Here is a 26,952-nt window from a genome sequence, read left to right as displayed (position 1 = left end):
AGATATGCATAGTTTATTCCCCATAGAAGTTTCTATTACTTCATGAGTCTAAATATTTTCTTATCTTTGAGTCTTGCCCCCTTTTATTTTATAACAGTTATCCCAGTGCCTTGTACTGTCAAACACACTAAAATATCTTGTGTGCATGAGTTTGCTTTCAGAACAAATTGGAGGATCATGCTCTTAGATGTTATGGGCAAGTAAAACAAAGACACTATTTTTCAGAATGGAGTCATAATGAATGCAATACTTTGAAGGACTAACATTTACAAAAAAAAAAGAAGAAGAAGATTTAAAAAACAATCTCTACTTTTCAGGCTGAAAAGAGTTTTGTTGTTGTTGTTTAGTCACTCAGTCGTGTCTTACTCTTTGAAACGCCATGGACTATATAGCCCACTAGGCTCCTCTGTCCTTCAGATTCTCCAGGCAGAAATACTGGAGTGGGTTGCCATTTGGAAGGAGTTTTACAGTTTTCTAATTCTAACCTAAGTCAACCCAGGGGTAAAAAACTGCCACATGAGTTTAGGTTAGAGTGAGACCTGTTTTCTTCACCAGATGACAATCCAGAGAAGTCAAAAGAAAGGCCATTGCACATGTGTCCTGAAGATGGGTAGGTATTCAGGTTCTTGGTATCTGGAAATGCTGCTGCTGAGGTGACTGTTTTCAATGCTTACAAATATGATGGAAATGATCAGAGTTTTCAGTGACAGTTACAGCTACTGATCTCGCATTTTTTGGCTGAAGTTTAGAGTTTCAGCTGTAAGGATTATTGAGAATAGCAGGCTTAGTTGTTGCCTGCTGTTGCAGTGTCCATTGTTCTAGCACACACTTTGAAGATGTATTTTAGGGCAATATTGAAGCATTTCTTCTGTCTCCCTAGCTGACAAGCAACTCCTTTTCCCCTCTGTTTGACCCAGCAAAATTCTCCATTAAGAGCTTATTTAGAGGGTAAAGTTGTTCAAAACATCAGGTCAAGGAGACGTGTTTTCCGTGACTTATTATTGTTAATTGTGCCCTGTCCCCTAGTAGTCAAATTGTTAGTGGCTTCTACTGGTGATATTGGGGCTTCCCGGGTGGCTCAGTGGTAAAGAATCTGCTTGTCAATGCAGGAGACACAGAAGATGCAGGTTCAATCCCTTGGTTGGGAAGATCCCCTGGAGAAGGGAATGGCAACTCACTCCCGTATTCTTGCTAGGAAAATTCCATGGACAGAGGAGACTGGTGAGCTATAGTCCATGGGGTCACAAAAGAGTTGGACATGACTTAGCGACTAAACAACAACAACTGATGGAACTGCCTTTGAAACTGCCTGACCTTGATGCTATGAGAGGTTATATCTCACGTCTAGAGATGTTAAATTCTGTCACAAATTTATAGGCTCAAACTGGACCTTATGCCAAATTTGCCCTAGACACTGTTTTCTGCCCTGTCTCCCTAGGGTCTTTCCACCTCACAGTCACTCTTCACTCAGTTCAGTTGGATAGAATCAGCAAAAGACACTGAGGAGAATGCACAGGAAAGGCTGCAATCTGCTGGAAGTGCAGGAACTCTTACCCTCTCTGGGTCTTTGTTTCTTCATCATGGGCTAAGACTAGGTCCCTAATTCTTTTAACTCTACAGTTTTGTTGCTTCCTTTTCATACTTCCTTCCTCACAGGTCACTAGCTTTGTTCTCAATCTAGTCTTTATAAACATAGAAATCAAATGTCACCTAGAATTTTCACTTTCTCCAAAATAAATATTCTAGACATGTATAAACCATCAGATGTTTCATAATTTTTGGTTAAGGTCTATATATAGTTGCTTTTGAACTGTGGTGCTGGAGAAGACTCTTGCAAGCCCCTTGGACTGCAAGGAGATCCAACCAGTCCATCCTAAAGGAGATCAGTCCTGGGTGTTCATTGGAAGGAATGATGCTGAGGCTGAAACTCCAGTACTTTGGCCACCTCATGCGAAGAGTTGACTCATTGGAAAAGACCCTGATGCTGGGAGGGATTGGGGGCAGGAGAAGAAGGGGATGACAGAGGATGAGATGGCTGGATGGCATCACCGACTTGATGCATGTGAGTTTGGGTGAACTCCAGGAGTTGGTGATGGACAGGGAGGCCTGGCATGCTGCAATCCATGGGGTTGAAAAGAGTCAGACATGACTGAGCAACTGAACTGAACTAATAGTTCAAGTGTATACTTTTTACTTTATGCAAATATTGACGAGACAAACCATGCAAATAGCTTAATAACTATTATTATTTTATTTCATTAATATTAAAATATCTATTCACGTCACTCTTGTTTTCCACTCCTCAGGCACAAAAACTTATGTATGATAAACCTGTATTACTGCCCTGATTTCTAGCACCTTGTACAAACAGAAGTGAAGTCAGTTTCTTTGTGACCATGGATATCATCTTGAATTTGCTCAATAAGTAGAGACAAGTTTTCATCTCACTCTACTAGCTTTCCTCAATTTCTTTTGTAGTTTTGCTTATGTTACAATTCCTCTCACCAAATAAGTTTTCTTTGAGCTATCTCACTCACATATCTGTATTTCTCTAACAGGCCTGACTAACATTTTGAGTATTTTTTGCTACCCTGATAGATAAGGTACCTCATAAACCCTGTTCTCACCTACATAAAACAAAAGTCCTTGCTCAGAGTTTAGTTCATTTGCTGCCTAATGAACAGTATCTGAAATGGAGCCAATAACTTTTTTTTTTAATTTTATTTTATTTTTAAACTTTACATAATTGTATTAGTTTTGCCAAATATCAAAATGAATCCGCCACAGGTATACATGTGTTCCCCATCCTGAACCCTCCTCCCTCCTCCCTCCCCATTCCATCCCTCTGGGTCGTCCCAGTGCACCAGCCCCAAGCATCCAGTATCATGCATCGAACCTGGACTGGCAACTCGTTTCATACATGATATTTTACAAGTTTCAATGCCATTCTCCCAAATCTTCCCACCCTCTCCCTCTCTCACAGAGTCCATAAGACTGTTCTATACATCAGTGTCTCTTTTGCTGTCTCGTACACAGGGTTATTGTTACCATCTTTCTAAATTCCATATATATGCGTTAGTATACTGTATTGGTGTTTTTCTTTCTGGCTTACTTCACTCTGTATAATAGGAGCCAATAACTTTAGACAGATCAGTTTTGTTAACTGCCTACCAAGAAAGTGTTCTGCTTTCCTTTTATTGGCTCCAAAATACTGTTTGTCCATCTGTCCATACACATCTCTTCATTCAGCTATTCATCTATCTGTCAACTCAAAGAGAAAAGAACACTCCTCCACTGGTGATGATAATCTCAGTTGGCACGTTTTTCTTGAAGACAATTGGAAAAAAATATATGCTGATAGTCTTAAAAACATGAAGGAATTGAAGAAAGCAACATGCTCCCTCTCTCTCTGAAAGTCAGCTTCAGCAATGCCTTGCCTTTAGAGGGAAGATTGTCCTTTAATCTGAGGAAAGTTAAAAGCATTAGAATCTAATATAGACTCTCAAATACACCAAATCTGGAGTATGTACAAAACCTGTAACAAAACCTTCTAAAAATCTCGCTCACTCTCAACCTCTTCCATGTACTTTCCAGTTATTTCAAAAACAAAACCAAAGAAGATACAACTAACTCCTGCCACACTCCAAGCCATCAAAACCCTCTCCTCAACTTATCTGACTCTCTTCTACTCCATTCTCCTTGTTTATAATTAAACAATATAAATTCCTCCTGATACTAAACAATATAAATTCCTCCATTCCTCCTGATACTAAGGCTCAAGAACCAATGGGGCAGACAGAAAGAGAGTATGGATCTCAGAAGTTTCTGGGAGTTTGGTCCCTGTCACTAAGACCTGTGCTTTGAAGGACCATTTCATTATTGTGATTTTACCAAAAGAACTCAGTGGGCACCATGCAATTGTTTATAACCCTAAAAATTTAAAATAACTCCAATGTACAAATGTAAGGGTATTGCATACAACAAAATGTAAGGCAATTCTTAAGTATTATGATTTAAAATATCTTATGACTTGGAAATACATTCACAGTATACTATTCCTTTTTAAAAGATAACTATATAATAAAATATATATGTTTTATATATCCTAATACCATTTTAAGAAGAAATATCATTCGCTTTATATACATAGGAAATGTTAATACTGGTTCTCCCTGGTGGTAAGATTGTGGAAGGTTACATTTTATTTCAAATACTTTCTAAATTTTTATTACAAACTGTTGAGTCTTTTACTAAGTATCAAGCCTGTACCGGAAATAGAAAGATGGACAAAATACAAGCCATACACATATCATTAATCCCTGGGCATTCACAGCCTAGTGGGAAAGTTAGTCAGGAATGTAAATAAATAATTCAGCTAATTATGAAATATATTAAAACACATATATGCATCCATGGAATTAAAGAAGAAAAGACAAGTCTTTTGGAATTGGAGAGATACTAAGAGAAATTGAACAGAGGATATGATTCTTGAATGAAAGCTAAAGGAGGAAAAAACAGCCCAGGCAAAGGGAACATAAGATTCAAATGCACATAAGTATAAAAGTGCAAGGCATATTCAGGAAAAATACAGTGACTTTGGTCTACCTCTTAGAGATAGTATATGAGAATAGGAGGAAGAAAAATGAGCTTGAGGGGCTGGGATCAAATGTAAGAATCTTTTATGCCATATTGAAAACTTGGGACTTTTTCTTAAAGACTTATGAGGAGCCAATAAAGGATTTTAAGAAAGGAACTGCATCATTCAATTTCTGTTTTAGACAATAGCCAGTTCTTCTGGAAGTATGACTTAAATAGGTAGACACTGGGGGGAGGAAGAATTGCTAGAAAACTTGTAGTAGTCCAGGTGTTAGGCAATGGGAGCCCCATATAGGAACAGTGGAAGGTATGGGAAGGAGATCTATTTTCAGAGAGATTTGAAAGATGCAGTAAATAAGACTTGTTACCTCATTAAATATATATTTGTGGGTAGAGAGGGCATTAACTATTCTCTGAGTTATCCTAGTTGGGTGAAATAGCAGGTAGAGTTGTCATTCACTAAGAGAAAGAACACAGAGGAGGAGAAGGGTCTGAAGGTTGAAGAGGGGAATAAGTTGAATGTGAGTTATGTTGAGATGAAGATTCCTAGGAATCTTCCTAGGAAGACACCCAGGAAGAGAGGTTCAGTAGTCAGAGATGGTGTTCTGGAGGAGTATCTAGGCTAGAGAAAAAGTCATGAACAAACATTCTTAAGAGCCCCAACTTCAAAGTGTGTGGGGGCATTCATCTTATCATCAACAAAAGAAGGAAAATCAGGGCTGTTGCTTGACTTTAGACACCAAATTCAAATGATACAGGTAAGAGAGTTCAGAGTAAGATCTAAATAATAAAACATTTGACATAACATTCACAATTCTAGAGTCCTTGGATGGCTCAAATGGTAAGAATCTGCCTACAATGCAGGATACCCAGGTTCAATCCCTGGGCTGGGAAGATCCCCTGGAGAAGGGAATGGCAACCCACTCCAGTATTCTTGCTAGGAAAGTTCTATGAACAGAGGAGCCTGGTGGACTACAAAGAGCCAAACATGACTGAGATACTAACAAACACTTTCACTTTCTCAATTCTAGCAGATGTAATAATAGTTACAAAGTATGAAGACATTTTTATTTGCTTATTTCAGAGTAAGTGCAATTAACAATCTGGTTCTTCTCATTACATTGCTACTTTCAAAGATCAAATTCTTCAAAGACCAAGCTATAGTTCCATGAGTTCCATTAGTACTAAAGCATAACAGGCTTTAGTAAAGCCCGTTAGGTGATAGACTCAGAAACAAACAATGTCTATGACTCTTGCTGCTGCTGCTGCTTCAGTCATGTCTGACTCTGTGCGACCCCATAGACAGCAGCCCACCAGGTTCCCCCGTCCCTGGGATTCTCCAGGCAAGAACACTGGAGTGGGTTGCCATTTCCTTCTCCAATGCATGAAAGTGAAAAGTGAAAGTGAAGTCGCTCAGTCTGTCTGACCCTCAGCGACCCCATGGACTGCAGCCTTCCAGGTTCCTCCATCCATGGGATTTTCCAGGCAAGAGTACTGGAGTGGGGTTAGGCAAAGTTTTATGTGCTTCAGTAGGTCAAAAATAGTTGACACATGTTTAACATTACATTAGTTCCATGAGTTGGAGTGTAGGAAATGACAACCCACTCCAGTATTCTTGCCTGGAGAAACCCATGGACAGAGGAGCCTGGTGGGCTACAGTCCATGGGGTCACAAAGAGTTGGACAGGACTGAAGTGATGGAGCATCAGTTCCACGAGTAGGAGATTATTAATAGGCTTTGCTAAAGCTTGTTTGGTGACAGACTCAGAAACAAGCAATCTCTGTGACTCTTAGGGAGAGTTTTATATGCTTCATGAGGTCAAAATTAGTTGACTGATGTTTAACAATACATTACCAGATTAATTTCAAACATACTATATAAAAAGGCATAGAAAGTATGACATTTTAAAAATCATGATGCCTCTTCCTGTTAAGGTCAGCATTTATATTGGATTGGCCCAAAAGTTTGTTTGGGTTTTCCCGATGTTATAGAAAACCTGAATGAATTTTGGGCCAATCCAATAAATTTAAAGTTTTCTGGCACCCCACTCCACTACTCTTGCCTGGAAAATCCCATGGATGGAGGAGCCTGGTGGGCTGCAGTCCATGGGGTAGCTAAGAGTCGGACACGACTGAGTGTCTTCACTTTCACTTTTCACTTTCATGCATTGGAGAAGGAAATGGCAACCCACTCCAGTGTTCTTGCCTGGAGAATCCCAGGGACGGGGGAGCCTGGTGGGCTGCTGTCTATGGGGTCGCACAGAGTCAGACACAACTGAAGCAACTTAGCAGCAGCAGCAGCAGCATGATCATTGGATACTTGAACAATCCTTGCTGCTGAGGTCACGTGGGAATCAGCGGAAAGGTAGTAGATCCTACTGCAAAAAGCCACACTGGCTGAATGCCTGAGAAGCATTACTCCACATTTATATAAAAGAAATTTTCAAATTATCTTTTAAATTAGTAAGTTAGGCATCAATATAATGGTCCACAGTGGGGTCCAAGCACATGACCCTTAAAGAAGGAAGTTAGAGAAAGTGGAGAAATGGAAGAGCAGTAAGTGGAGTAAATCCATGATTATGTAACCAAGGAATTGGCTCAGCATCTGCTGAAGCACAAACAGGCTAAGCCAGTTGTTAATAAAACATTTACTTTTCAGATTATTTTTTATCAAAACTGCTTACTACTGTGAACTATTGATGCTGCAAAACAAATATGGAGATTTTTCGTAATAGTCTATGTCCAGGCTTAACTCTGTCTGGGTTTCCCTCATAGCTCAGTTGGTAAAGAATCTGCCTGCAATGCAAGAGACCCTGGTTCGATTCCTGGGTTGGGAAGATTTGCTGGAGAAATGATAGACTGCCCTCTCCCTCTCCAGTATTCTTGGGTTTTCCTTGTGGCTCAACTGGTAAAGAATCCACCCAAAATGAGGGAGATCTGGGTTTGATCCCTGGGTTGGAAAGATCTCCTGGAGAAGGGAAAGGCTACCCACTCCAGTATTCTGGCCTGGAAAATTCCATGGACTATATAGTCCATGGGGTCGCAAAGAACTGGGCAAGACTGAGTGACTTCTCACTTTCAGGCTTTACTCTAAGAACTGGCATGAAAACTACAATAGCTCCTAGGAGTCTAACCCCATATAGTTTCTTCCCTCCTCTCACCAGCTTCCCTCCTTATTGATGCACAGGAAGCAGCTGGGCCTTACCCAGGAGTATGTGGTGGGCTGAGCATGATATACACATATTTTCCTTTCCATTTATCTCTTTGGGTCTTCCTAGCATTTTTGCCTATGTAACAACTAAAGAGTCCCTGGTGGCTTAGATGGTAAAGCATCTCTCCGTAATACAGGAGACTCAGATTCAATTTCTGGGGCAGGAAGATCCCCTGGAGGAGGTCATGGCAACCCACTCCAGTATTTTTGCCTGGAGAGTCCCATGGACAGAGGAGCATGGTGGGCTACAGTCCAATTCCTGATTAAGAGCATTTTACATAGAAGTGAGAAGGAGAAATAAAGTTAGAGTGAATCTATAAAGTACTTTGTAAGCCATGTTACTAATCTTTCTAGCTGAATTTATATAATATCTACAAATAATTTTTCCTTTTAGTTTTATTCAAACCTTCAGTTCAGTTCAGTTCAGTCGCTCAGTCGTGTCCGACTCTTTGCAACCCCATGAATTGCAGCACGCCAGGCCTCCCTGTCCCTCACCAACTCCTGGAGTCCATAGAGTCAGTGATGCCATCCAGCCATCTCATCCTCTGTTGTCCCCTTCTCCTCCTGCCCCCAATTCCTCCCAGCATCAGGGTCTTTCCCAATGAGTCAACTCTTCGCATGAGGTGGCCAAAGTATTAGAGTTTCAGCTTCAGCATCAGTCCTTCCAATGAAAACCCAGAACTGATCTCCTTTAGGATGGATTCAAACCTTAGTAATACAGAATTGAACACCTTATTATGACTGGTCTTGGAGAAAGCATTGTTGTTTATTCTTTTGTGTGTATTAATAAGAAACAGCAGCAGTACGTTTGAACTCACCACTCAACTGGAATTGATGCATTGCAGTGATTTATGAGGAGAAGGCAATGGCACCCCACTCCTGTACTCTTGCCTGGAAAATGCCATGGACGGAGGAGCCTGGTGGGCTGCAGTCCATGGGGTCACGAAGAGTCAGACACGACTGAGCGACTTCACTTTCACTTTTCACTTTCATGCATTGGAGAAGGAAATGGCAACCCACTCCAGTGTTCTTGCCTGGAGAATCCCAGGGATGGGAAGCCTGGTGGGCTGCCGTCTATGGGGTCGCACAGAGTCGGACATGACTGAAGCGACTTAGCAGCAGCAGTGACTTATAACGGGGCTTCCCAGGTGGCTCAGCGATAAAGAATCTGCCTGCCAATGCAGAAGCCAAAGGAGACAAGGGTTTGATCCCTGGGTTGGGAAGATCCCCTGGGGGAAGGCATGGCAGCCCACTCCAGTATTCTTGCCTAGAGAGTCCTATTGACAGAGGAGGCTGGTGAGCTACAGTCCATAGGGTTGCAAAGAGTCGGACACAACTGAAGTGACTGAGCATGCAGTGACTTACAATAACCTCTGCGCTTCTCTCTCATCCATTACATTGCCCTAAATCTTGCTTCTCTTGCTTACATAAATATATGTAAAAGTTTTATGATATATACATGATATACACTGATCATATATATATATATATACACATGTAAATAACAAATATACTTCTAAAACTTGTGTATATACACATACAAGTGGTTTAGTTGTAGTTATCTTTAATATATGAGTGTCAGGCAGTTTGAAGTCTTCTGGGACTTTTTTTTACTCATAGTGTTATATATTCATATTATACTATTTTATCATGTAATTATACCATAATTTATTTGTCCTTACCTCTGTTATGGCTATGTAGACTCTTTCCAGAATTTTATTTATTTTCAGTTATGGAAACTGTGGCTCTGGATATTCTGGCATGTGTCTCTGGGAGTTTCTTTTGGGTACATGCCTTGAAGAGGAATTGCTGATTTGTCAGAGATGTGAAAACTCAACTTGAAATCGCTGCAAGCAATGCATAAGAGATCCTACTAACCCTCATCCTCTCTAGCACTTAAAATTTTCATGAAACAAGATTATACTAATTCTTATTGTGTCCATATCATGTGATATTCCTTCTTTTCCTTCTGCCTCATAAGGAACTATTTATGCAGGCTTGATTGGCAAACATACAGGAAGTGTTGGAGAGGTAGGGATCAACCTCCTTGCCAACTTTAGAAAAATTTGAAGCATATATTCACCTGAGTCAGCTTTGTCTCCCCAGATCCTGGAATCAAATTTTGGTCAAAGAAAAGGAACATAAAAAACCCATAAGAGTAGGTCATTGGCTTGGAAATGAGCCCCTTCTGAGCCCAATCACCGACTCTTATTAATATTTGTACATCATTTGTTATAATTCATTTATTCCATAATTCAAGTTGAATTCCCTGGAAACAAATGAATGTTCTTCTTGCTTCTGAATTTCAGTTTCTCTAGTTTTCTATTATTGCCACTAAAGGCAAGTTGGTGTGCCTGACATACATTGAGGCTAAATGAACCAAAATGTCAGTTTGGAGCAGAGGAAGGTTTATTGTAGGGCCATGCAAGGAGACTGGTGGCTCATGTCCAAAAAACCATGAACTCCCTGAAGAGTTTCACCAAAGCATTCTAAAAGGCCAGGCGAGGTGGAGAGGGTAGGTCGTGGTCACAGGGTATATGATCAGCTCATGTACAATTCTCTGGTTGGTTGATAGTGAAGGAAAGGGTGGTGTTGCAGGGGTTAACATTCAGTCCTTAGGCTCAAGGAGGTCTGGGGCTATGTACTCATGATCATCAAGTAGCTTCCATTTGGTGTGGAGTTTTCACATCTGTTAAAAAAAGACTCAGGAAATGTGCATCAGTTACTGTTATCTAGGTACTTCAGAGAGGAGCTAAAGCAGAAGTTATGGGGGAATGGGCTTCCCCGGGAAGGCCCCATATGGTCCTGCTCAGTTATATCATTTCCGTATATTAATTTCACTGATCTTCTGCTGTTTAGATTGTGGTTTGCGTGTCCTGTTGTCTTTCTCCCTGGGCTGTTTTCCCAGTGTATACAATAGGATATTACTCAACCATAAGAAGGAACGAAGTTGGGTCATTTGCAGAGATGTAGATGGAACTAGAGCCTGTCATATACAGTGAAGAAAGTCAGGAAGAGAAAAACAAACATTGTATAATAACACATGTATGTGGAACCTGTAAAAATGGTACAGATGAACCTATTCACAGGGCAGGAATAGAGACGCAGACATAGAGAATGGATGTGTGGAGACAGGGAGAGGGGTGGGGGATGGGATGAATAGGGAGATAGAGATTGACATATATACACTCATGTGTAAAAGAGATAGCTAATGGGAACCTGCTGTGCAGCACAGGGAGCTCAGCTCAGTGCCCTCTGGTGACCTAGTGGATGGGATGTGGTGTAGGAGGAAGGTTTAAGAGGGAGGGGATATATGTATACAGGTGGCTGGTTCACTCCATTGTACAGCATAAACTAACACAACATTGTGAAGCAACTATACCCCAGTAAATAAGGAAATACAAGAAAAAACTAATTTCTAAATTACTTCCTCTACCCTCACTCCAACTTTCCTGACCCTCTTCATCTCCTGATCAATATCCTTCTCCTGCCCTGTTTTCCATATGCATAAAAGAAGCAGTTATGATCATGGACTGTGTGTGTGTGTTAGTTTTTCAGTCGTGTCCGACTCTTTGAGACCCCACAGACTGTAGCCTGCCAGGCTTCTCTGTCCATGGAATTCTCCAGGCAAGAACACTGGAGTGGATTGCCATTCCCTTCTCCAATGATCATAACACTGTGAAAGAAAGAGGATTTTCACAAACCTTTCTTTTTTTCTTCAGTGAGACTTACTCAATCTAGCTTTTAATCCCTTCTATTTTTTTTTTCTGATGCAACTGAGCAATTTAACCATTTGAAGAAATTTATTTTATTGTATGAACTTTACTGTTAGCTTACAGTTTTTCTTTCCTTGATAACAACTTATTACTATTGCCCTTACTAGATATTATTTTCTTAAAATTAGAGTATAATTGCTTGACAATGTTGTGTTAGTTCCTGCTGTACAATGAAGTGTATCAGCCACATGTATACACATATTCCGTGCCCCGTCTCCACTGCTTGGACCTCCCTCCCATTCCCCCACCTCATATACCTCTGGCCCCATTATCAACCTCCCCTACCAGAGTGATATGTTGTTGTTATTGTTTAATTGCTAAGTCGTGTCCAATTCTTTTGTGACCCCCATGGGCTGTAATCCACCAGGCTCCTTGGTTCATGGGATTTCCCAGGCAAGAATACTGGAGTGAGTTGCCATTTCCTACTCCAGGGGATCTTCCCAACCCAGGGATTAAACCTGCATCTCCTGCATTGGTGGGTGGATTCTTTACCACTGCACCACCTGGGAAGCTCTTGTGACTGCACAACTGTACTAATAGGTCCCTTACACACTGCCCAGGTGCAAAGCCCTCTCCTTATTCCCACATCCACCGGGGGCTGCTGTGACCCCACCAGCCTCACATCTCAGAGCTTCTCTAGTTTAGTATTTACCCTCATCCAGCACTGAATCCTGTCTCCCTGCTGACTTCTTTGCTACTGTTTCTTCTAAAATCTTGCACAGAGTCCACTGGATCTGTTTTTTGGTATGCAAAATTTCCAGTGTTTTCTCTTACTTAGTGCATTGCCCCTCAGACTCCTTAGCTTAAACCTAAGGACAGGAACAGTCTTACTTACAGCCTTCTCCCACAGCACAAGCATCTCAGGATTGGGAGTTGCCATGGTATCCTTACTCTACACTGCAACTTCCAGCCTGCAGCTTCTGTCTCCATTTTTATCTGTAAATCTTTTGAGGTTACTTGCACTACTTTATCACCTCTGTCCCCTCATTGTTGTCATCAATCAACCTCTAGGCCATTTCCACCCGATATTGAAGACTTCACACCTAATCTTTTTTCTATATTCCAGCCCTGCCATTGCCTTGAGAGACTATCAAAGTTCGCATTATTGTCCTAACCAGTTCCCTAGCCTCTCAGTTCCTTGGTTTCTGTACTTTCAGCCCCTTCCACCTCCACTGTACTTCAGCCTCTGAGTCCCATGATGACACCCTGGACCTTGACACTGTCATTCCACAGAACTGCCTCGTCTACAATAATAATGTTGGATATGGGGCTCTCTGTTCAAAACCTCCTGATTTCCTAACTCTCTCATTCAGTTGCTTCTGCTACATCTGTTCTTCACAAGGACCTCCTACACCCTCATTCATAAGCCTTTTCTGTTTTCCTTCCTTCCCATCCAGCTTAATTACTATTGTCCATCAATCCAACTAATACTTCAACTCCTTGCTTTCTATTCCAACCACATGGCTGAATCCCACTCTGCTTGATTCCAGTGGTTTTATTCCTTTCCATAGATATACATAGATGGTTTGATTTGGTTACAAACTTTACTTAAAAATGTAATCTCTACTATTCATTTATAAATTCAACAAATATCAATCTGGTATTTATTATATTTCAAACACAATGCTTTGGGCCAGGGATAAAATGATGAGCAAAAACAGTTTGCAGCTCAGTGGGGTAAATAGATACTGATTACAGGATTACCCTAAAGATGTAAGCTTTCAATTGTGATAAGCACTTTCTATTAGTTTCCTAGGGCTGCCATAACCAAGTACCACAAGCAGGTGATTTAACAAAAGACATTTATCATTTCACAGTTCTGGAAGCTAGAGGTCTAGAATCAGGGTGTCAAAAGGGTTGACTCCTTCTCAGGGCTATGAGAGAAAGATCTGTTCCAGGTCTTTCTCGTTGGCTTGTAGATAGCTGTCTTCTCCCTGTGTCTCTTTATATCATCTTCCCTCTGAGAGTGTCTCAGTGCCCGAATTTCCCCCTTTTTATAAATATGCCCATCATATTGGATTTAGGGGCACTCTAGTGACCTCATTTTAACTTAATTACTTCTGTAAAGACTTTGTCTCCAAATAAGGTTATACTCTGAGGTACTGGGGTTAGGGCTTCAGCATATGAATTTCATGTTCATTCTTGTGCTCAGTTGCTCAGTCATATCTGATGCTTTGCAATGCTATGGATGGTAGCCCTCCCCGCCAAGCTCCACTGTCCATGAGATTTCCCAGGCAAGAATACTGGAGTGGATTGTTATCCCTCCTCTAGGGGATCTTCCCAACTCAGGGATAGAACTCACATCTCCTCAGTCTCCTTCTTTGCATGTTCTTTACTGCTGAGCCACTGAGGAAGCCCTATATCAATTTGGGGAACCAGTTCAACCCTTAATGCTTCTTTAAGGAAAAGTCTGTAGTGCTATGAGAACTCATAAGTAAGGGGTTTGAGGTCATTACAGTAGCTAAAGGAGGCTTCCTTTAGGAAGTAAAGCTGAGTGGAAACTTGAGGATGAATAGGAATTTACTAGAAAGAGAAAAGAGGAAAAGATTGCTCGCCACTGAAATCTTTTGGTGAGGGAGAGCATGGTGAGAACAAGCAGCTGAAAGAAGGCTAGCAAAGCTGAGGTGGGAAAGTGATATGATCTCCATGATTTAAAAATATTATGGAGAAAATCTTAGACCTACAGTGATGTCATGTTTCTCTGGGAGGATTATATTTGCTGCTGTTAGGTGTTTGTGGTTACCAGCAGTCCTGGATGGACACAATCCAATCAGTGCTAGAGAAGAGTCTTAGACCTACTTTGGTCCCTTTGATCATTGATTTATTTCCAGTTGACCCTATTTCTTAGATACTTATTGAGGGTCCTAACCCAAAGCCTGGGCATTTATTAAACCCTCCTGAGCAGGATGTTGGGGTATATGTCCTAAACTCCAGATTTTGTCCTTGTAGCATCATGGGTCTATCAAAAATTCTGTTGAAATTCTTTGCCTCCTCTGCCATCAGTAGATAACCCTAGGTGTGGCACCAAATGCCAAGTTCACTTGTCTGGGCTTTCTCTTTCTCTTAGCAGAAGAGTTCATTCAAATGGCCTATTTCACCATTACACCAAATGACGGCTTGTAGAGAATCAATGGCCAAGAAGTCAGATGACTGCTAATAGAATAGAAGCAAACTTGACATCAATCAAGCAGAATGATTATGATAACTAGCAGCAGAATGGTGAAAATGAGAAGAGATGGATAGATAGAGAAAAATTACAGGGTAGAATTGGCAGAACTTAGAATGGACTGGATGTGGAGAATGAAGAAGTGCCACAGATGACTCTTAGATTTCTAGCTTGAGCAACAGGATGGGTGAGATGCCATTCTCTGAGATATCCCATCCATTCCATGTGAAGAGAACTGACATGATTTGGGGCAAGGATCAGAAGTTTCAATTTGTATCTGTTGATTCTGAGGTGCTTTGAGACATTTAAAAAGCTACATCAATTAAATATTTATATGTGGTTGTATTGGTATTCAGTCACTAAGTCGTGTCTGACTCTTTGTGACCCCACGGACTATAGCCTGCCAAGCTCCTCTGACCATGGGATTTCCCAGACAAGAATACTGGAGTGGTTTGCCATCTCCTTCTCCAGGGGATCTTCCTGACCCAAGGATTGAACCCACGTCTTCTTGTTAGCAGGCAGAGTCTTTACCAATGAGCCATCTGGGAAGCCCTTAAACATCAATATGCATGAGTGCAAAAAAAAAGATCTGAGTGGGATATGTAAGTTTCTGCATCACCATGGATGTAGAAGATGGACCATGATGGATGCTTAAGAAATCCCAACACTTTGGTGGGCGTGAAAAACTGATACAGCCATTATGGAAAAAAGTATTGAGGTTCCTTAAAAAACTAGGAATAAATTTACCATATAACCCAGCAATCCCACTGCTGGGCACATACCCTGAGAAAACCACAATTCTAAAAGACATATGTACCCCAATGTTCATTGCAGCAATATTTATAATATCCAGCACATGGAAGCAACCTAGACGTCCATTGACAGATGTGGTACATATATACAATGGAATATTACTCAGCCATAAAAAGAAATGAATTTGAGTCTGTTGTAGTGAGGTGGATGAAACTAGAGTCTCTTATACAGAGTGAAATGCCAGAAAGAGAAAAACAAGTACTGTATATTAACAAATATATATGCAATCTAGAAAGATGGTACTGATGAACCTATCAGAGAATGGACCCGTGGACATAGCAGAGGAAGGTGAGGGTGGGATGAATTGAGAAAGTAGCATTGACATATAAACACTATCATATGCAAAATAGTTAGTGGGGAGTTGCTAAATAGCATGGGAAGCCCAGCCTGGTGCTCTGTGATGACATGGAGAGGGGGGATAGTGGGAGGGGAGGGAAGGGATATATATACATACACACATACATACATGTATTTATATATATGTGTGTGTAGATCAGATCAGATCAGATCAGTTGCTCAGTCGTGTCCGACTCTTTGAGACCCTATGAACCGCAGCAGGCCAGGCCTCCCTGTCCATCACCAACTCCCGGAGTTCACTCAGACTCACGTCCATCGAGTCAACGATGCCATCCAGCCATCTCATCCTCGGTCATCCCCTTCTCCTCCTGCCCCCAATCCCTCCCAGCATCAGAGTCTTTTCCAATGAGTCAGCTCTTCCCATGAGGTGGCCAAAGTACTGGAGTTTCAGCTTTAGCATCATTCCTTCCAAAGAAATCCCAGGGCTGATCTCCTTCAGAATGGACTGGTTGAATCTCCTGGCAGTCCAAAGGACTCTCAAGAGTCTTCTCCAACATCACAGTTCAAAAGCATCAGTTCTTCGGTGCTCAGCCTTCTTCACAGTCCAACTCTCACAGCCATACATGACCACAGGAAAAACCATAGCCTTGACTAGACGGACCTTTTTTGGCAAAGTAATGTCTCTGCTTTTGAATATGCTATCTAGGTTGGTCATAACTTTCCTTCCAAGGAGTAAGTGTCTTTTAATTTCATGGCTGCAGTCACCATCTGCAGTGATTTTGGAGCCCAGAAAAATAAAGTCTGACACTGTTTCCCCTGTTTCCCCATCTATTTCCCATGAAGTGGTGGGACTGGATGCCATGATCTTCGTTTTCTGAATGTTGAGCTTTAAGCCAACTTGTTCACTCTCCACTTTCACTTTCATCAAGAGGCTTTTTAGTTCCTCTTCACTTTCTGCCATAAGGGTGGTGTCATCTGCATATCTGAGGTTATTGATATTTCTCCCGGCAATCTTGATTTCAGTTTGTGTTTCTTCCAGTCCAGCGTTTCTCATGATGTACTCTGCATATAAGTTAAATAAACAGGGTGACAATATACAGCCTTGACAAACTCCTTTTCCTATTTGGAACCATTTGACTGATTCGAGTTGCTGTACAGCAGAAACCAACACAAAATTGTAAAATAATTTTCCACCAATTAAAAAAAAAAGAAACCCCAACATTTGATTGTCCTTCTTTGCATGGGTGAAAGAGAAAAAGAGGAAATGGCTAGAGATGCATAAAAAAAACCAATAGAAAATGAAGGAAGTTTAGTGTTTCAAGAAGAAAGGTTAGTTAGCAGTATTGAATGCTGCTGAAAATTCGTGATAATTAAATATAGATGGTGTTATCAAATTCAAGTTGCTCAGTAGTGATAAACAAATCACTGAAATCTGTATAAAGCTATTTAGGAGAGCAACACACTAAAGCTTCAAGAAGACAATAAACAAAAAAGTCTTCATAATCTCAAAAGTAGGGAAAGATTTCTTAAGCAGTATACCAAATGTGTTAGCAGTAGTATAAAAGATTGATAAATGTTACTGCTGCTGCTGCTAAGTCATTTCAGTCGTGTCCGACTCTGCAACCCGATAGACGGCAACCTATCAGGCTCCCCTGTCCCTGGGATTCTCCAGGCAAGAACACTGGAATGGGTTGCTGTTTCCTTCTCCAATGCATGAAAGTGAAAAGTGAAAGTGAAGTCGCTCAGTCGTGTCCGACTCTTAGCGACCCCATGGCCTGTAGCCCTCCAGGCTCCTCCAGCCATGGGATTTTCCAGGCAGGAGTACTGGAGTGGGTTGCCAATGCCTTCTCCGATAAATGTTACTACACGAAAATAAAGAGATTCTCATCATTAAAGAGGAGAAGGCAATGGCACCCCACTCCAGTACTCTTGCCTGGAAAATCCCATGGATGGAGGAGCCTAGTAGGCTGCAGTCCATGGGGTCGCTAAGAGTCAGACATGACTGAGCGACTTCACTTTCACGCATTGGAGAAGGAAATGACAACCCACTCCAGTGTTCTTGCCTGGAGAATCCCAGGGACGGGGGAGCCTGGTGGGCTGCTGTCTATGGGGTCGCACAGAGTCGGACATGACTGAAGTGACTTAGCAGCAGCAGCATCATTAAAGATACTATAGAATGTAAAAAACAAGCCACAGAATGGAAGAAGTTATTTGCAACATTTAAAAATGACAGACCCTGTATTCAGATCTCTGTATACCTTTAAGGATCAATAGAAAAACACAGACAACCCAGTAGAATATGGGCCAGACAGACACTTTACAAAAGAGAAGATCCAAATAGGGAATCAACACATGAAAAAATGTTCAATCGCTTTAGAAATAAGTCTATTTATTTATGTAAATTAAAACCACACTTCTCCTCATCTTACCCAACCAACACGATATTTGATAGTTTGAGAACACGTTGTTGCTGTTCAGTCACCAAGTCATGTTCAACTCTTTGGGCCCCATCGACTGTAGCACACCAGTCTTCCCTGTCCATCACCATCTCCCAGAGTTTGCCCAAGTTCATGTCCATTGAATCAGTGATGCCATCCAACCATCTCATCCTCTGTCACCCTGTTTTCCTTCTGCTTCAATCTTTCCTAGCATCAGGGTCTTTTCCAATGAGTCAGCTGTTTGAATCAGGTGGCCAAAGTATTGGAGCTTCAGCTTCAGCATCAGCATCAGTCCTTCCAATGAAAATGCAGGGTTGATTTCCTTTAGGATTGACTGGTTTCATTTCCTTGCAGTTCAAGGGTATCTCAAAAGTCTTCTCCAGCACCACAGTTTGAAAACATCAATTCTTTGGTACTCTGCCTTCTTTATTGTCCAGCTCTCACATCCGTACATGACTACTAGAAAGACCATAGTCTTGACTATATGGACCTTTATCAGCAAAGTGATGTCTTTCCTTTTTCACATACTGTCTAGGTTTGTCATAGCTTTTCCTGCCAAGAAGCAATCATCTTCTAATTTCATGGCTGCAGTCACCATCCGCAGTGATTTTAGAGCCAAGGAAGAGGAAATCTGTCACTTCTTCCACATTTTCCCCTTCTATTTGCCACGAAGTGATGGGGCCAGATGCCATGATCTTAGTTTTTTTGTTTTTTAAATATTGAGTTTTAAGCCAGCTTTTTCACTCTCCTCCTTCACCCTCATCACCAGGCTCTTTAGTTCCTCTTTGCTTTCTGGCATTAGAGTGGTATCATCTGCACATGTGAGGTTATTGATATTTCTACTGGCAATCTTGATTCCAGCTTGTAACTCCTCCAGCCTAGCATTTCACATGATGTGCTCTGCATATAAGTTAAATAAGCAGGGTGACAATAAATAGCCTTGTCATACTCCTATTTCAATCCTGAATCAGTCAGTTGTTCCATACAGGGTTCTGTTGCTTCTTGACCCTTACAGGTAAGATAGGTAGGGTAGTTCCATTGCTTTAAGATTTTTCCGGTTATTATCCACACAGTCAAAAGGCTTTAGTGTATCCAATGAAACAGAGGTAGATGTTTTTCTGAAATTCCCTTGCTTTCTCTATGATCCAGCAAATGTTGGCAATTTGATCTATGGTTCCTCTGCCTTTTCTAAACCTGGCCTGAACATCTGGCAAATATAAGCTCTCAGAGGCTGCTGGTGGGAAAACACATTAGTACAAAATTTTGGAAAACAGTTTGGCATAATAAAGTTGAAGATACATAAACCTTTGACCAGAGATTCCACTTCTGTGAATAAAACTCTAAAGAAAAATCATGCACACGTGTACCAGGATACATGTATGGAAATGTTCTTTACAGCTTCTTAATATTCTCAGGCCATCTTTTTATAATATTCACATACATCAAACCCTTATTCTGTATATCTCTAAACTTGTATAATCAATATATCAATTATATCTCAATAAAACTGGAAAAATAATATTGTCAGGCCAGAAACAACTCAAATGTCCTTCAACAGTAAAATGGTTAAATCAGTTCAGTTGAGTTCAGTCATGTCCAACTATTTTCGATCCCATGGACTGTAGCACACAGACCTCCCTGTCCATCACCAACTCAGGAGCTTGCTCAAACTCATGTCCATTGAGTCAGTGATGCCATCCAACCATCTCATCCTCTGTTGTCCCCTTCTTCTCCTGCCTTCAATCTTTCCCAGCATCAGGGTCTTTCCCAATGAGTCAGTTCTTCGCATCAGATGGCCAAAGTATTGGAGTTTCAGTTTCAGCATCCGTTCTTCTAATGAATATTCAGGACTGATTTCCTTTAGGATGGACTGGTTGGATCTCCTTGCAATACAAGGGACTCTCAAGAGTCTTCTCCACAGTTCAAAAGCATCAATTCTTTGGAGCTCAGCTTTCTTTATGGTCAAACTCTCACATCCATACATGACTACTGGAAAAACCATAGCTTTGACTAGACAGACCTTTGTTGGCAAAGTAATGTCTCTGCTGTCTAGGTTGGTCATAGCTTTTCTCCCAAGGAACAAGCATCTTTTAATTTCATAGCTGCAGTCACTATCTGCAGTAGTCTGTGAGATTTCATACAATGAAGAATCAGAGAAAAAAAAAGAATCAACCAGTAATGAAAGGATGGCCTGGAGTTTATGTGGGATCATATGGATGATCTCACCAGCATACTAGTGAGTTAAAGCTGCTGCTGCTGCTAAGTCACTTCAGTCGTATCTGACTCTGTGTGACCCCATAGACAGCAGCCCACCAGGCTCCTCGGTCCACAGGATTCTCTAGGCAAGAATACCAGAGTGGGTTGCCATTTCCTTCTCCAAGTGAGTTAAAGAAGCAGATGCAAAAAAAATACACAAGTATCAAAAGCACGCAAATTAAATTATGTTGCCTAGGGATGTACACCTAAGTGGAAAAACTATAAAGAAGCCAAGTTTGGTTATCACAGAAGTCAGAATGTTTACCTCTAGGAGAAAGTTTGAGGATTGTAACTAGGGGGAAGTTGGGGGAGCTATAGGAGATTGGCAATGTTCTACTTTTTTGATCAGAGTCAGTAAATGGTGTTTGTTTTTTCTAATTATTCTGTAAACCATACTTATGGTTTGAGGTCATTCTGTATGAAAGTTATAGCTCGTGATATGAAAGTTAAAAAAGACGAAAAAACCTAAATCTTCCTTGAAAACTATATAGTTCAATCTTCAGTTAATCCTATTATTCTTGCAAATGGCATTTTCTACTAGTGACTAGGTTAATCAATATGATGACTAAGGCTATAGCCACACGTGATGTTGTACTTCAGTTCAGTTCAGTCACTCAATCGTGTCCAACTCTTTGCGACCCCTTGAACCACAGCACGCCAGGCCTCCCTGTCCATCACCAACTCCTGGAGTTTACCCAAACTCATGTCCATTGAGTCGGTGATGCCATCCAACCATCTCATCATCTGTCGTCCCCTTCTCCTCCTGCCTTCAATCTTTCCCAGCATCAGGGTCTTTTCAAATGAGTCAACTCTTCGCATCAGGTGGCCAAAGTACTGGAGTTTCAGCTTCAACACTTAGCCAGCAAAAATTCCCTATATTTGTGAAATCAGATAAAAATATGAAAAAAATTTGCTTTGATTTCCTAGGTTGGATCATTAAATGCATGCTTCCTTGCCAAGAGGAATTTCCAAGTTGACATATATGAAGCTAGAGAAGGTGAGACAATACTGAACAATGTGAGATGTGGTTCTGATTCTTTGACTTCTTACTCCTTTATATTTTAAAAAGAAAAAATAAATTTTTAAGGTAAACTGTTAGACTTCATTAAAACCCTCAACTATCTAAATTTAATTTAATGAAAATTCATTACTATCTGTGTTTTCTTTAAAAGAGTTAACAAAGTCTTTTAATTTGGTCCAGATGGCACCCATTTTTGAGGTGTATATGCTCACCCTGTCTTAGGATATAAGAATTGTGTGTAACATGAGGTCTATCTACTTCCAATGTCTTAGATATCCGAGTGACTAAATCTGCACGTGGAAGAAGCATTAATTTGGCCCTTTCTTATAGAGGACGACAAGCCTTGAAAGCCATTGGCCTGGAAGATCAGGTACCTTGTGAATGCATTTTCCTTACAGAAGATAACACCTGTTGTTTTTCAACAATTGCATGGTCTTGATTTCTCTTACTTCAAAGCAGCACTCAATGCCACAAAAATCGCTGCATGAGAACTTGTTTTACAAAGGTTTTCAAACTTCTAAATTCACAACAGGGTGGACATTTCACACTTGAGGCACATGATTGGGGAGGGGGCAGAGCACATTTTAGGGCAGTGGAAGCTGTATCAGGTGGAAACCTGACTATCACTTCTGACACTGGGCCATCAACAATATGGTTAATCTTTGCCTTTTATTTGTGTGTGACCTGGGGTGGCCTCTGGGGTGAGAGGAGGCAGGCTACATCCATTCTTTTGACTATGTAGGTCCTTAATCTCTTATCACAATTCTGTACTCCAAAAAGCTCTGGGACTAGAAAGCTTTTTCATCACCCATTCAGCAGCAAACTTGACCTGATGCAGACTTTTTAAGCCTCTAAAAATATGTTTTACTAAAGAAATATTATGTTATGGGGTGGTGCCCTAGACTAGTCTGCGTGTCATAAACTATCCACATATGCACTCATTACCTATCTAACCTTTGAAAAGTTCTGAATTCTGAAACCAATGAACTCTCAGTGTTTGGATAAAGATTGTGGGCCTGTTACAGATTTTCCTCATATAGACAGACTCAAGATTGTCAAATTTCTTGCTATCATGTATCTTGGAAATGTAAAGAGAAATAGTATATTTTTATTGACAGTATTTTTGTGAGAGCGTGTCCTTGAAATGATAAGTTCTCGTAAGTGCTATTTGCATTTCCACATTTTTCTTAGGCGTGTGTAGGAAAACACTTTGCATTGCATTTCAGGAATCCTGTGATTTACTCCTCATTCTTTATTCTTTTGTAATCATAAAAAAAGAACTTAATCTCTGACAGTGAACCGTTTCCTCATTTGTAATATTTGATTTAGGTCCAGATAAACTTTAAAGTCTATTCTAAAATCTAAAGTTAAAAAAAACCCTAAAAACTAAAATTTATAGGAGCATAGTTTTTATTAAATTTCTATCATACTGTGTTCCCATGGTCTTTTACATTATTTTTGATTTTTGGAAAATGTTTGAATAATCACACTTTAAAGTCAATATCTATTTTATTGACGTGATGCCACATTATGGAAATTGAAATAGACATCTTGATTTTATTTCAGGTTGTATCCCATGGTATCCCCATGAGAGCAAGAATGATTCACTCTCTTTCAGGAAAAAAGTCTGCTATCCCCTATGGGACAAAGTCACAGGTAGGTTTACCTGGATATACCTTTTTGTAAAATGGTAATAGCTAAGTCTAATATCTTGAACCAGCTACTTGCTTGCTGACCCTGTCTTTCTAGCCCTGTTTTGACATTGTTTGCTTGTTTAGAATTCAAAAATATATACTAGTTAATTCATAGGAGATGCTTAGAAACAGCCTAGTCCCTAATAAGCATTCAATGGACTTCCCCCATGGTTCAGCAGTAAAGAATCCACCTGCAATGTAGGAGCCTCAGGAGATGCAGGTTCAATTCCTAAGTCAGGAAGATCCCCTCAGTTTAGATCAGTTCAGTTGCTCAGTCATGTCCGACTCTTTGTGACCCAGTGAACCACAGCATGCCAGGTCTCCCTGTCCATCACCAACTCCTGGAGTGTACCCAAACTCATGTCCATTGAGTCCGTGATACAATCCAACCATTTCATCCTCTGTCGTCCCCTTCTCCTCCTGCCCTCAATCTTTCCCAGCATCAGGGTCTTTTCAAAGGAGTCAGTTCTTTGCATCAGGTGGCCAAAGTATTGGAGTTTCAGCTTCAACATCAGCCCTTCCAGTGAACACCCAGAATTGATCTCCTTTAAGATGGACTGGTTGGATCTCCTTGCAGTCCAAGGGACTCTTAAGAGTCTTCTCCAACACCACAGTTCAAAGGCATCAATTCTTTGGTGCTCAGCTTTCTTCACAGTCCAACTCTCACATCCATACATGACTACTGGAAAAACCATAGCCTTGACTAGACGGACCTTTGTTGACAAAGTAATGTCTCTGTTTTTTAATATGCTATCTAGGTTGGTCATAACTTTCCTTCCAAGGAGTAAGCGTCTTTTAATTTCATGGCTGCAGTCACCATCTGCAGTGATTTTGGAGCCCAAAAAAATAAAGTCAGCCACTGTTTTCACTGTTTCCCCATCTATTTCCCATGAAGTGATGGGACCAGGTGCCATGATCTTCGTTTTCTGAGTGTTGAGCTTTAAGTCAACTTTTTCACTCTCCTCTTTCACTTTCATCAAGAGGCTTTTTAGCTCTTCACTTTCTGCCATAATGATGGCATCATCTGCATATCTGAGATTATTGATATTTCTCCCAGCAATCTTGATTCCAGCTTGTGCTTCTTCCAGCCTAGTGTTTCTCACAATGTACTCTGCATATAAGTTAAATAAGCAGGGTGACAATATACAGCCTTGATGTACTCCTTTTCCTATTTCCAGTCTGTTGTTCCATGTCCAGTTCTAACTGTTGCTTCCTGACCTGCATATAGGTTTCTCAAGAGGCGGGTCAGGTGGTCTGGTATTCCCATCTCTTTCAGAATTTTCCACAGTTTATTGTGATCCACACAGTCAAAGGCTTTGGCATAGTCAATAAAGCAGAAATAGATGTTTTTCTGGAACTCTCTTGCTTTTTCCATGATCCAGCGGATGTTGGCAATTTGATCTCTGGTTCCTCTGCCTTTTCTAAAACCAGCTTGAAAATCTGGAAGTTCACGGTTCACGCATTGCTGAAGCCTGGCTTGGAGAATTTTGAGCATTACTTTACTAGCATGTGAGATGAGTGCAATTGTGTGGTAGTTTGAGCATTCTTTGGCATTGCCCTTCTTTGGGAAAGGAAGATCCCCTAGAGGATCGCACTCAACCCACTCCAGTATTCTTGCCTAGAGAATCCCATTAACAGAGGAACCTGGTGGGCTACAGTCGTTGATGTCTCAAAGAGTTGGACATGACATGATTTACACATGCAAGTCAAGAACAGACTACACTAACTAAATGTACCTTTTCTATAAACAATAATTGTCTTCCTGTGGGCGAGTTGCTGAAGAACTTGCAACCTGGGGACAACAGGTAGTAGTCCTATGAAAAGTTCTCTATGTTCACTATGAAAAGAACTCAGCCAAGCGATGGTAAGAGCACTCCGCTCTTACATTTAGAGAGGGAGGAAATCTTTCACTTTCAGAGAAGAAAAAGTAAGGCTTGAAACAGATAGTTTGTTTAGATCTTCAATTGGCAACAAACTAGCATCATTCCAATCAAATGACAGTTTTTCTATGGGGAGAATTGGGTGAGACCAAATTTGTAAACAATAAATTTTTAAGTGTCAGGTGTGTATCGGATGAGAAAGCTTGCAAATGCCCTTTCAGATAACAGAATCTCACAGCGGTCAGCAGCTTTAGATGCATGGACTCCAACCACCTTGCTTTACAGATAAAGAAACAGGCTGCATGACTATGGGAGGTCAACAGTAAGGGAGAAACTGGACAAATCTCCTTACAGACAACAGCCAGTGAGCATGGTGTAGGAGGCCCTCAGAGGAGTGCTGGAAGTGCTGCTTAGTTACACTGTTTCTTTTTTCTAAAATGATATTCTTCCCATAATAGGCATAAGAGTCATTCCATCTTTCTTTTGGATTAATACCGATTGTGTTGAGGAAATTCAATTCATTGATCCATCTCTTCCCTGGAGGTTGGACCAATATAGTATGAATAGATCAAGGAGGAAAATATGGTTCAAAATAGCAGGGAAAGTGGATGAGAAGAATGACTTGGACCTAAGACTAAAACTGACTTCCTTCTCCAAGTGAGAATGAGAGAAGGGTGAGGGAGAAACAGTTTCATCACCAGTGACTCCCCAGCAAGGTGAAAGTGTTGGTGCAAGTTCTCATTTCAAGGCCTTTAATACAGAAGAAGGAAATGATCCTTCTACATCAATCCTGCCATTCCTCAATTCTTAAGAACAGAGTTAATGCTAAATTTATAGGTTTGCATCATTAGTTTTATACTGGAGTTGAAAATGGGCCCTCCTTATCTTTTAAGAACTGTATAAATTTGCTTTGAATTGGTCAATTCCATAACCTTTGGAAGTGCAAAGTCATCTCCATCACCCCAAGATTTCTTCCAATATCCAGGGAGTGTATGCATTGGCCTCTGCTGCCTCTTGGTGTCCACTCCTTCTCCTCTAGCTTTGGTTATGTACCATGATGACCATACATGAAAGTCATGATTTTTACCCATTTCCACATGCAAAATGCATATTAATAGCCTTCCTCCTAGAACACAAACAAGATTGCAAGGGCAGAAGCAGCCATATTTGACCACGAGGTAACTTTACAGAAGGAAGCTACATGCCAAAGATGGTGGAGTAGAAAGGAGGAGGACACTGATGAATTTGTGGATGTCCCTGAGATACCTCTAGAGGTTTTTTTAAGTAGGAAAAAAAAAAGTGTAGTTTATATAAGCAGCTGTGGTCAGGTCTCTGGCAAACAGCTAAAAATAATCCATGACTCATTACAGTATGTAAAGCTCATAGTAATTTGCACAGTGCTAAATAAATTATGTTTGAGGAAAAAAAATACATGAATATACCGAAGACCGGGGGGAGTCATGGGGTTGCAAAGAGTTGGACATGACTGAGTGACTGAACTGAACTCGGGGGTCATGGAAGGCCCATGTGCTGCTGCTAAGTCACTTCAGTCATGTCTGACTCTGTGGGACCCCATAGACGGCAGCCCACCAGGCTCCCCCATCTCTGGGATTCTCCAGGCAAGAACATTGGAGTGGGTTACCATTTCCTTCTCCAATGCATGAAAGTGAAATTGAAAGTGAAGTCGCTCAGTCGTGTCTGACTCCTAGTGACCCCATGGACTGTGGCCCACCAGGCTCCTCCATCCATGGGATTTTCCAGGCAAGAGCACTGGAGTGGGGTGCCATTGCCCAGCAAACAATTCA

The 26,952-nt window shown here is 41.0% G+C and overlaps 2 protein-coding genes across 2 annotated transcripts in view; one reads left to right on the top strand and one right to left on the bottom strand.

Moving 5' to 3' along the window:
* FH (fumarate hydratase) overlaps nucleotides 1–26,952 on the bottom strand; it is a 215,845-nt gene that overhangs the window by 46,282 nt on the left and 142,611 nt on the right. The window lies entirely within an intron of this gene.
* KMO (kynurenine 3-monooxygenase) overlaps nucleotides 1–26,952 on the top strand; it is a 71,574-nt gene that overhangs the window by 9,312 nt on the left and 35,310 nt on the right. The window contains exons 2-4 of the mRNA XM_055583237.1: nucleotides 21,480–21,549; nucleotides 21,846–21,943; nucleotides 23,140–23,229. Of these exons, the coding sequence (XP_055439212.1) occupies nucleotides 21,480–21,549; nucleotides 21,846–21,943; nucleotides 23,140–23,229 (258 nt within the window). The remainder of the gene's footprint in view (nucleotides 1–21,479; nucleotides 21,550–21,845; nucleotides 21,944–23,139; nucleotides 23,230–26,952) is intronic.

Source organism: Bubalus kerabau, chromosome 5 (assembly GCF_029407905.1).
Source record: "Bubalus kerabau isolate K-KA32 ecotype Philippines breed swamp buffalo chromosome 5, PCC_UOA_SB_1v2, whole genome shotgun sequence".
NCBI classification, from domain to species: Eukaryota; Metazoa; Chordata; class Mammalia; order Artiodactyla; family Bovidae; genus Bubalus; species Bubalus kerabau.
The sequence above is the reverse complement of the archived record's forward strand: the minus strand, read 5'-3'. Positions and strand labels throughout refer to the sequence as shown.